General features: G+C 38.1%; 1 protein-coding gene across 3 annotated transcripts in view; it reads right to left on the reverse strand.

Moving 5' to 3' along the window:
* RFTN1 (raftlin, lipid raft linker 1) overlaps positions 1 to 12,772 on the reverse strand; it is a 99,655-nt gene that overhangs the window by 41,770 nt on the left and 45,113 nt on the right. For all 3 annotated transcript variants that reach the window (XM_065666015.1, XM_065666014.1, XM_065666016.1), the window contains exon 4: positions 5,358 to 5,466. In XM_065666015.1, the coding sequence (XP_065522087.1) occupies positions 5,358 to 5,466 (109 nt within the window). The remainder of the gene's footprint in view (positions 1 to 5,357; positions 5,467 to 12,772) is intronic.

Raw genomic sequence — 12,772 nt, forward strand, 5'->3', positions numbered from 1 at the left:
CTGGAATAGCTGTATGAAAACACAGTATTTTTCTTAGTGATTAGAAATAGAAGTAAAAAAAATACAAGATTAGCAATTTTCACATTCATTTTATCTAGAATATTTTACTTTTTTCTTTTCATTTGCTTGTCAGACTATTACAAACACAATTATATAAAGTACATATTATTATGGACAAATTTGTCTTATGACACATTTTTTATCTTCCACATCTTTTTGCCATTTCATAGTTAGATGCTGAAGAGAGTTTTAACACTCAGAAACTGAGAGCTCAAAATCATTTAATACTGCTTTCACACAATATTATGGCTATATGAAGTCCTTTGTTTTGATCATGTAAAACAAAAATGTTCATTCTGATGTGAGCAAATTTGTCGGAAGTAAACAAAACGCCAGGTCTGGGCTAAATCACTCCCTTGACTGTGAACATCAACAGAAAAGATTTAAAAAGCTCCTGAGAATTCATATAGAGATTCAGTTTTTATCTTATAGAAGAAACAGGGTCCTCCTAAATATTCCAACCCTGCTTCTACCTAGCAACTTAAAAGAAGCAGGAGAATTAACCTGACAGCAGTACTAATATAAAAATTCTTCACTAATTACAGACATAACATTACCCTCCAGAAAATGATGTGCATAAACTAAGATGGTAGTTACCTTGATAATATCAAACCAGCTACAGATGAATGGAGGGAAAAACCAAGAAAGCAGGAAAGGAAGTATCTCAGTAGTTTGATGAAAACATCAGTATGGAGAAACCTGCAGTGAGACTGACCTATGGTTGTCTGGGGTGTGTAGCAGTTTCTTACCCATCCACTCAGCCTGTCTCCTGCCTGCCGCTCCTTTCAAAGGAGTGAGGGCAGATGAAGGGCAGGAGGATTGAACCCGTTCAAGAATGTCTCGGCTTTCAGAAGCGCACTAAGCAAGTTCAGCTACAGTTTCAACTTGTTGGTAGTAATGTGTATTAATTTTCAGTCCATAAACAAACAACTGAAACATACTAATTCTTTGTGCTAATTCTATTCCTGAGAACATTTTCTTTTTTTTTAAGAGACATACAGAAAAATTCCAGCAAATACCAGTTCATACTATATATTCATAGAATCATAGAATCATAGAACTGGCACGAGGGCTCAAATATAGTAGATCCTTTCAGCAATATAGGATGTGGGCTCTTCATACAAGTGTTAGTACTGTATAGCCTGCCTTTCAAAACAGTCCAATTCCCTTTGCAACTTGCCTTTGCACCAGGGAGAACTGCTGGTCACTGTTTCAGATGCCAACTCTAGAACAAATACATAGGTAGCAGTGTCCCTGGAAAGTGGGTTTTTTTGGCATATTCCTCCTGGGGGGCCCACTTGCTTAAGTCTAAGAGGTACCATCACTTCCTTGGCCTACCAATGCTATTACTAGAAAACAAAGGTTAACAAACTTACAGGCAAAGTCACTACTGCAGGAGTCAAGATTATTTCTAGGGTACACTGGACTACAGTTGTTCCGAGGATCACTTATGGGAGTGACAAGTTACTGGCAGCTTTTGAGCTAGTGCTGGTGACAGCATCTGTATACTCACTGAACTTCATCAAGACTATGAACAGTGGGAATAGTAATGAGCAGATCTGACAAACAATCTCATATGGCAGATTCCATCTAAAGATAAGTGTGACACAGGTGTTTCAAGATAACAGTCACATTTCAAGCTGAACCGTTCCGCTTCTGAAAATGCAAAACCAATTATTTATCTGTATGGCCTTAAGTTTGTTGCAAGAAATTAGACTAATTTCTGAGTCAAGTGAGGACACAGCAGGAGGGAGAGGTCCTTGTCTAGTCAAAATCACAGAAGGAAGATGCCTGCGTTTGGGTTCCAGTTAAGCTGCAGCATTTTTAAACTATGTTTCCCGTGCTTATCATACATCCCCAAGGGTATCATACAAGGGATGTATGATATCCACAGCAGAAGGAACATGAAGTCTGCAATGGGTCAAACTGGAAAAAGAGTTAACATAAAAGAGTTTCCTTCTGACAGGGAACATTGTTAATAGACACTGACATTGTTAACAGACATTGTTAAGCAGGCAACCAAGGATGCAAAGACGTGCTTCCTAAATTTTAAAAAGTCAGAACTAGGAAGAAATAGTAGAGAAACTATCTTCTATTTCCTAACCTTTCACCAACACCACCAAGATATGAACACTGCTGTACAACCTTCTGCTGTTACAGTTCTTCTAGAGCACGTAACTCAGACTAATGTGGAAAAGAAAGGTCATGAGAAACACGCTCAGCATTCATATACGACTGTGTATCCAAAATAACTCTTTTCTTGGGATGTCAGCCTAGCTTCTTCTTCCCTTGTCTGAGCAGATGAAAAAAACAGGAACAGGATACACAGAAGAGAAACTATGGAAGTAATTAAAGACAACCCCATTTTACAAGACAAGTCAAATTACTACAAAATATCGTACCTTAAAAGTAACATCTCTGATTTGCAACAACTTCAGAATGATCTGAGCCACAGTGATCAGAAGTTCAGAAGTTAGCTTTGCTCATTAAAAAGCAGATGAGCAAATACTTAATCTCTGTTTTGCCTGAGAGCTAAAGACAGGAGTGCTAATACAGCAGTAAAGTATTAGCTACATCACAACAGCTACATCTTTCATTGCCCAGGAATTACATGATGAAGACACCCTAGGCCTGTTTGAGTTCTTTAAGACAGGTGGAACTGCAGTAGATCCACATTGATATGAGAAAACAAAGAGAATGTGGTGATGTCAATATGATTTTATGGTACCTATGCAACACTATGTCCCCAGTATTTAATTGTCTCCTGGCTCTTACCATGGTCAGAAACTCCAGTAGAGGCAGAACATACAGAACAAAGTATAGAATGAGGTCAGCACCTCAAAGCGCAGAGGGACCTCAGCAACAAAACACAGGTTTTCCCAGAGAATCTTCTTTGGCACTTCTTCAATGTTTTATAGTCAACATTGTACTGAGACACTTTGCTTCAGTGAGCAAGAACGATTCTCCAGGTGAAATAACTTCCTCATTTCTAGTTCATTATTCTTAAACATTTATATGGCATTACAGAACAAGAAAAAATATATTACCTATGCTTTATGCCACTGAAAAATTGTTTTGTGTTTGCCAGGAGCAAGCAATTAATTTTCAATGACATGCATTTTCAATGCAACAAAAAGTCAATAGAGAAAAGAAATTACCAAAATTGCACCCTGTTCAAACTCCATGTAAACTATACTTGTTCAGCAGTGCATAATAAAACTAATACAATTAATTTTCTCAGGGTGGCGGAATTTTTTCTAGTAAATTCACAGTTGGAGAAAATTTTGACTTGATATTTTGTTTTGAAACTCTGGCTATTCTAGTTGATATCTGTTTTTTAAGTATAGTAATTTGCAATGCAGCAAGACAATAAACCTGTGCTAAACACCTCTGCTATGAAAAGCTCTGTGATCATGGATTTGCCTATTCAATTACAACACTCTATTAACTTCAATTGTACACCACAGTTTGAGAAGAACTAGAGGGTTGCTCTTTTCTGAAAGAAAGCAATTGCCCCCTCTAACAGCTTTTTGTTACTACTTTCTTTGAAGAACATCCTTTATTCTTCATTTCTTTTGTTTGCAAACATCTGGTTTAGATGCCGTTAAAAGCAATGGACATTTTTGTTGCTCAAATTAGTCAATATGACAATTAATTCCTACTCCGAAACAAGTCCTGTTTCCCGAGTTAGATTTACGTAAGTGTTGAGACTTTCACAATGTGTTTAATCAGATATAGACAGTGACACAACACACACTTGACAGCAACAGCTTCAAAGACCTTCAAATTCCTCTACATCAAATAACATCTGAGGATGAGCGACATACTCAGCCTACAGAGAAACAGTAAATATACATTTTAGCTATTAAAATTTAAATTTTTATCTTTCAAGAAGGCATCTTCATAACCCCATAATCAAATGGCTCCTACCAACAGAAACATTTCCATGCCTAGAAAAGCATTCTAAAGAGCCTCAGAATTGTATATTTATGGAAATAAGATGACTCCTGGATTGTCATTTTGTTTTCCTGTTAGGCACACTCTTTCTGAAGTTACAAGTGCAAAGAAATTTTCTGTTGCAATGATGTAGAATTTTGCTACCAGTTGTGACAGATAAGCCTACATTTCTAGTCTCACTCAAAGAACTGAAGAACAACACCAAACATGTTGAAAATGATACACAATAACTACACCAGTCTTGCCTAAGTGTGAATATATAGAAATAATCCAAGATCACATCAGATTAGTAGTGCAAGAACACATGAATGAATCCTGAAGTGAAATTCAGACTCAAACTTCTATATATTATTAAGCGTTCAGAAAACTTCAGTTTGTTCTGACACCAAAATCTATGTATCTTTAATTATGATAACAATGATCAGATAATCATAGCTGCATTATTTTTAATCCACTGTTTACGATTCATAGTAAAAACGAAACACTGAACAGGAGTGTAGTCTGTCAAGCTGAGTCCCTCTCAAGCTCATACAGCCTGTGCTGCAATTTGTTCTACAAAATTTTCTTAACTATTAGTTATCATTGCGAGAAGGATTAAAGTGAGGGGAGTATGCCTACTCATAGTATTCTTACACCATGTGGCTAAGTAAATATGGTATTTAACGATAGTTTTTGAAACATGCAAAAGGACACAACAGATGCTGCAGTATTTGAAAGATGCCCAATGAATCTGTCTTCACTAAAATGGACATAACCTGCTAATTTCCAGTCTGGCAGAATATTACATCATCAAAAATAATTGTAAAAAAGAAGAAACCAAATACAGAATTGCAGGGTTCTCTTCAAACTCTCCGCTATATACAGAAGTTTCTTGAAAACAACAGAGGGATGACAAAGGGATCTAAGTTACCATCTCTGACTGCTAACATCATATGACACTGAAACAAAACTAATCTGGGGGATTTTAGGTGTTAACGGGCCTTTTAGCTACAGTACTATCCAACAGGATATTCTTACACTAAAATAGAAATAATATATATTGTTTCAACTTAAAATGTTATCCATTATAGGACTTTCTTCTACTGTCTTAGTTGATATCTGTGAGAGGTCACTGTCCTGTGATACTACAAATCGTTTTCTCATAACAATCAGAATTGTTTCAGTAAATATAATTACCCTTCAGATACTTAAAATTACAAACCACTGCACAAAGTGGACACATACTCCTCTTGTCAGACTGACAGAACTAGCAGCAGTAATTATACTGCAAATAAAAAGATACTCTGCTTTGGGGGTTGCCCCTCTTCCTCTCTCCCCCCGCTTTTTTTTTTTTTACTCACTTTCTTAATAAAATCAGGAATCTCCTTTTTGTCTGAAAGTTGGTTTAAAGAGGAGCAGCACTCCACCTCCAGGATATATCCTTCACTATGGATGTCACCTTTTGAAGACCTACAGAGGCAGACAGAAAAAAAAGAATCAGTTTCTGTTGTGAAGATCGGACACCAAGACATTCCCTTTTTAAGTATTTCTCATGGAGAGCTAACCTTCAGACAAAACTTCAGTTCCAATTCATTCACTCCATTCAGCTCCACACAGTTCTGACAAGTGGCAGCTACAGCATGCACCTGCTTGCTAGGGAAGGAAATCATACTAGTAACTGGATGGTGGAATGCCTCGGGGACTTCCAAATTTCTTAATCTGTCCAAGAAACACTCTGTCAGCCTGGCATCTATGGCCAATGCCAAGGAAATGTCCAGGTGAGGTAACTCAGAATAGTCAGAAAGCAGGCTCCAATGCAGCAGGCTGACAGATGCTCCGGACCCCATAGGGCAGCCTGATGTAGGATGCGTTTCACAGACAGTAATTAAAGGAATCCCTGCTCTTATCTGCCACCATTCCAAGTCAACATTTTAAAACCAGCAGCTAATCAAAGTAATCTATTCTTCAGTCTTACCTTACGCTTTGTTGTTGACAAAAGTAAAGCTATGTCTCTTTCAGAAGACACTAACTCCTAAAATAATTCAAAGTGTATGGCATCTGCCATATACAATTTGCAATTGTGTATACAGATATACAAAGCAGAACAGATACATATACAGAGATAGATAATGCAGAACAAATCAGAACTATAGAAATATGGTATCAGTCAAAATATGCCAAGGGGAAGTTTGGAAGTTATCCTGAATGATCTTAAGAAACTGTCCATAGGCATGCACTGTAAGGCAGTGCTACTGAAGGCAGTTTTTATCTCCTTTATCTCATATTTTTTGAAAGAAAACTTGCATGCCTGATCAACAGAGGAAATCTAGAGAATCGTTTGTTTTATCAGTTCTTTAGGAGAACACACGGAGGAATGTAGAAAAATAAAAGCTAGCATGTAATTATTGGGATTAGTTACAAAGTAGTTATCTTAACATCCCATATGGAGAATCCAAAGATCTAGTTTGAAGTACAGAACTCATCCTGGCCAGCACTCATGTAATGATCTTAACATCCCATATGGAGAATCCAAAGATCTAGTTTGAAGTACAGAACTCATCCTGGCCAGCACTCATGTAATGCACTGGGTACCTACTGGACAGGAAGAAAGGTGCAGAAGCTTGAACCAAGAGTGCTGAGGAAGCAATGCTTCCTAAAATAAGAAAAGGGCTTTGCAGGCTTGCCATGCTAGCAAAAGCAAGTCTGTGCAGAAGCCCTGTTCTGGGGATTGAGACTGGGTGACACGTAAAGTATGCTTCAGCTACAGATGGTTCCAGGGGCTTTCCCAAGATGCTAAGAGTTCCTCAGAGCCACGAGATGCGTAGGCTGCTGAATGTAAACTGCCAGTGTGTTTCCTAGGCAATGCTGCAGAAACTTTCTGACATACCACATGATACGGCATTTTGTACTTGATCCTCCCACTTTCACGCGGGCTGCACTCTCACTTCCTTTCTCTTATCTCACTTACACATAGGACAGGTGGTACCAGACTGTGAATTGTTTGGGAACACTAAAGTCTTTTCCCTATTTGTTTTTTCCCTCCTTCGTCATAAAGAGTGGTTCTTACAACCTGTGGTCCCGTTCTGTTCTTGATTCTTGACAGAAAATATAACAAAACACTGTTGTCCATGGAAACTCTCAAAACATCTTCAAAGGATTTACAAAAATCATTACAGGGGGACTTGAAAGCTTTCCATCACTACTCCTCTGAAACACACGTAGAGAAATTAATTTAAGCAGCAAAGAACAACTTTGTCAAGAGAGCAAACATACAAAACAACAAAAAAAAAAACCCAACTTTTGTGAGGGGAACACATGAACTGCAGACAACCATTTTTGCTGTTCTAGATAGTCTAGAACAAGACTAGGTAAGTCTAGGTAATTTATTCTGTGCAGATTTTCTGCCACAGATGAACTCCATGAATTCAAGAACATAATAATACACTTTAAAAAGTCTCCCTGCTAAAGCACTTACTGCTCTACCTACATTTTCTTCTAAAATCTGTATATGACCAAATGGAAATGTAGCCCTGATGTTATCTAGCCACGATATAATGACGGAAAGATAGAAAGAAGCAAGTATGAGCTGGGGCTCTCTAATGCTCTAGCAGTCAATACAACATCAGAACTGCCACTGGATATTGTAATGCGAAGTCCATACAACATCAAATTCTCCAGTGCTTCAGTGGTTGTATAATTCCAGACCAGAAGCAGGTTACCAGATACAGGCAGCAATGAACTAAGCCCTTTTCAGACAACCAATCCCACCTTGGGGGAACAACATCAAACCTCTACAAACATGAGGACCAAACGCCTCCCCCACTTCCCTTGCTGGAACAACCCACTGCACTCATCACAGCCCCCTTCCAGCCCAGCTGAGGAAGCCATACAGCTCAAATTCAAAGCTATCAAACCCTGGAAATTCAGTATGTGCCATGCTACTTCTGTGTCCACTCATTTTTCCAAAGCCTGTTCCTTACACTGCGATCAGGTCTCCATGCAAACTGTGGCACTGCTGTAACAGTGATGCTTGCTGTGACAAATGTGAAAAATCACAATTCCAATTGTGCCAAAAGAATGAGGAGTTACACATTTAAACCCACTGGCTATCTGTAAAACAAATTATTTTAAACCTATATTGGTGAGGTTTATATGCAGGTATAAGGAAGAGAGAAGTCTGCCCTTGAACCACCCTCGCTTATTTCCTCTCATCCCCCTCAACAGCTCCTTGGACTCTGATTCTGTGCAGTTTCTGGAGGACCTACTTCCAAGTTCTTTGAAAAGAGTATGAGTTACCTGAGATGCAGGTTATATCCATAAAAACATAGTGATTCTTACTGCTTAAAATGACCCATTTATTTTTCCCACTTTAACAAGCACTTATTTTGAAATACATTTGCTGCTTGTAAATATTTAAGTGAACAGGAGGCAGTGAATTCTTCCTCTAACAGTCTGGGGGCTGCCTCTGCTCTAGGACTCATGAAAGAAACTGTATCAAATACCACTGCACTCTGTTATGAACATTATTTTACAGAACACACGTAACAGAATTTACTGAAGGCCATAAAATCTTCGGTTAAAATCTTCCAACAGAAGTACTGTACACTACCAACAAGCATTTTTCCATGCTTTCAAGTAAAGTATGTGCATAGATGTTAAAAGTGACTCTTTGACTGTACCTTTTCAGGCAAATTTTAAGAACCTATCACGGTATTCTGTCACGGTATTCTGTCACGGACAAACAAAACAAAAGCCATAGCTTCTTACATTAAAATAATAAATAGCTGTGGCTGTCACAGACCACAGAAATAATTTTCTGAGCAAATCCAGGGGGGCAAGAATTTTTTCCCAGCCTCTATAGAATAAACAATGCATTTCTTCTAGGAATCACAAAGTATTTAACAACTATCATAAAAGACTCTCATTATGCTCTTTGAATATTATTAGTATAGCTGCAGAGAAGTAGCTAAATATAGGACAGGTAAATCCTGTACTGAACAGTAATTATTATACTTTCAGTTTTGTTAATGTAATGGGACTACTTTTAGGATCACTTTTATTAGACTATGAATTAGAAGCCCCAAAATAAGCACATCCACCAACATCACAGAAGTCAGAGGAAAAGTCAAAAGCAGAGCTCGAGTCTCCAGTCTTCAGTCTTGTCCTGGGGAGTACATCCCCCTGTTCTCCTTTGAAAAAGGACTGATGTCAGTCATTGAGAAATAACCCTGAAAGAAGCACACCCTGATGCAGTAGCGCTGTACTCTTGGCAGCTAAGACGAACTGGAGAAGCTGGTACACCCCGACTCATAATATTACTCGTTAGTACTCTCTATAATGAGTGCGGTATTTTGTGATACCTGAGAGGGAACAGAAGGGACAGTCAAACACCAACAGTGTTTTCCTGGCACCACCCCAGGAAAGAGCAACCACTGGTTAATCATGAAGATGGCCAGAAAATTCCACTGCATCTTGTACACCCTAGGCTTTTATTTGTTTTTCTTCCTTTGTTATGTATCTCACTGCTTGTTTATCTATTTCCCCGAAGAAGGGATTTTTCTGTCACTGTGGGTAACCTCAGTGACCACCATGGACAAACTTAAACACGGGGTGGCAATGAGCTGACAGAGAATTTCAGGCTACTGGTGCTGTGCAGAGGGACAGCATTCACAGGGGTAGAGGTTACCCACAAGTGTCACTGATACAGAAAAGGCTAAGGACCACAGACTTAAAAAGAGTGTCATCTTGAATCCTAAATAAGACCTCTAGTGCCATTAAAGAAGAAAATACATAGAATAAATAAGATTTTCAGCTATAATTGGAAGTTCACTGGCCAAAACTATTTCATGATGGTTGTTTCAGTAGGCTGCCATTTCCTGCACAGCTGTTTGGAGTTAAGCACCATTTCATGGTAGATAAACCATAGACAGCTGTAGAGTACCAGCAACTTACACAGTGACTATTAAAGCTGACAACTCGGTGTCTGTTACAAACTGGATTTCCAGTCCTCTTCAGACACAAGAAGGAAATGAGCGACCCAATATTTGGTCCTAATCCTCCTTTAGTTCTCCATGCCCATAAATTTGGCAAGCCACTTGTAAGCACTTGTAAGCAATCTGACACACTTGTAAACTGCACAGACACTAAAATTGCTATTTAATTAAGATGATGCTAGGAATGTAAGTGCAGTTTTGAGATATTTTGACTGCACAGGAATAGCTCCACAGTTTAAAATATAACTGTGCATTTATAACAAACTGATCCACATTACAAAACAACTAAAACCACATTAAGGTGATTAACATGAGCAGTTGGTATCTGTAGAACTCTGGGTTAAAAATGTAGCAAAACTAGAGTATTTGAAAACCAAGGAAGAAGCAATTACAAACCCACAGGCTTTTGTATAAACTTTTTTTTAATGACAGCATATAGAGTTTCTTGAGAAAAGTTGAGGCATGTATGCATACATACACATCCTTAATGTGCAGTGTTTATAATTTTGAGAACACAGATGAAAGAACATTTATTTTGGGTCAGTGTTAAAAGTTGTGAGGAAATATGTATTTCTTTGAACTTGAAACAAATAGCAAACTTTAAAAACTCAAGCCATTGTCCCCTGAGCTAAAGGAAGATATCTGTTGACCTCTGAGTATGGAATAAATATTATCTTTTCAGCAAGCTGAAATCAGCCTGCTGAGAGCAACACCACATACTGCATTCACACACAAAACACAGTTGATCCTAATGAAGACAAAGTCAGACATTTGCCATCTTCAAGCCTAAATCCTACATGAAAACCAAACAGATACACATGCATTAATGTTGAAATTAAAATTATACTGTACCAATGCAAAGTCTCTACTTCCACCAACTCAAGCAAGCACATAAGTACTGGAGATCATTGGGTTTTTTTGTCAGACTGTATCACTGTGGAACGCCTTCAACTGGAGTTCCTACTTTCTGCAGAATATCTTCTGGGGATTGCTGCTTCTTCCCAATGTAATTATGTCTTTTCGTACTTCATCAGTTACTTGGCATAACACAGTTCTCCCTTCTTTCATGGGGTGGGCTGTCCACTACTATTAAATATTTAGTTTGACTGGAAAAATACAGAGTGCAAAAGCTACTTTACATTTTCTAGAAATCCATTTTCCACATTTTCTGTAAGTCCAGATTTTAAATGACACAGAAGACAAAAAATTAGGTATATCTCAGAGGATGCCATTAATTGAAACCAGTTGGAATTAATGGGGAAAAAAAAAAAAAAAAAAGAAACCATAAAATATCCTGTTTTGCTATTAAATGTTTGAACTCAGTCCATCAAATTCCTCTGCAGATAAATAAGACTTATTTTTGGACGAGTGATGAAAAGTTTGCATTCCATCAGGATTAATGGATATAGGGAAATTATCATAATAGAATCAGAATCATTTCATCAAATGAATCACTGAACACCTGACACCTCAGTATTTTACAGAAAGGGAAATCCATTGCAATGCTGTTTGAGGTATACATAGAAGTTTACTCTAAAATAAAAATTATTCTTAAATTATACTACTTAGTCTACTTCTGCATGGCAATATTTCCAGGCCAAAAGCTCTATTGATTGGAGATAAAATCTGTAGGAGGGTATGTCCTGAGACATAGATAGAACAGTGAAGAGAAAGACCCCTCTGAATTTGATTTACATCCCATGCTTCGCTCTGCTGTGGTGAAATGGAGCATCTGCAAACACATCAAAACTATTGTAAGCAGACAGTTCCAAGCCCATTACATGCCTCTTCCAAGTGGAAGAGAATGGAGCTTGCTTTCTGGTAACCAGTAGTTAGAAAAGGAAAATAAAACATTTTAATTGATACAGAATTTTGAAACTTTAAGATAATAGACAGGGGTGTCACACTACAGGGAGCTGGGAATAAACTAAAGTAGCTTTGTGCTATGGTTTTGTTAGTTTTTATCCAGGGGCTGACTTGGCAATTTCTTTGCAGAGAACAGGTTATCTGTAACAGCCACAAGCTGTCCAAAACAGTAACACACAATACACAGACTTGTGTGCCTAACAGAGACTGTTATATTTAAAAATACTGAGTATGGAAATAAACGGGCACAGAAAGATAGATCATTACACACACAAAGAACTATCTCTGTTACTTGGAGGGAATATAAGTGACATATGTGCTACTCTCCTCACCTGAGTTAGCCAGAACCTCTCAAATGCATAGACCTTTGCCTGTCCCTTCCTCCAGGAGAGATTCACTGTCACACCTTCACACTTTCCAGGGATTCCCTTTTCCTGAGATTCTTGTTTTGAAGTGTAAATCAGCGCAAATCAACTTTTCTCAAGTGTGAATCAACGTTAACCCGCAGGCGAGGACTCTCTCGACACTCAGAACCTTCCCTACATTCAGCAAAAACACCCTGGACAAACCTGGGCTTGAAGACTTTTCTTTGCCTACTTTTTTTTTTACAAGATGCCTTCTCTAAGAAACCCAAGTATCCCAGAACTCAGCACAGCCAGTAAAACAGTCAGCTGCTTTTGAGTGAAGAAGTCAATTGAAATTTAAAGAAAGAAAAAGTGTTCACAGGAGCACTGAAGTTATCTGACACTAATCAATTTGCCTTCTAATCACTGGTTAGGGTGCAAAATGCAATTAGGTGCTAGAGAAATATTTCGATTTATTGTATTAAATTTAATCAGGGCAATGGCAGAGTCCTTCAGCTATGTGGCAGGCTACCTTCATGCCCAATGCTACTGAAGAATTAAACACTCTTATAT

The sequence above is a fragment of the Lathamus discolor genome, chromosome 2 (genome assembly GCF_037157495.1).
Source record: "Lathamus discolor isolate bLatDis1 chromosome 2, bLatDis1.hap1, whole genome shotgun sequence".
In the NCBI taxonomy this organism is placed as follows: domain Eukaryota; kingdom Metazoa; phylum Chordata; class Aves; order Psittaciformes; family Psittacidae; genus Lathamus; species Lathamus discolor.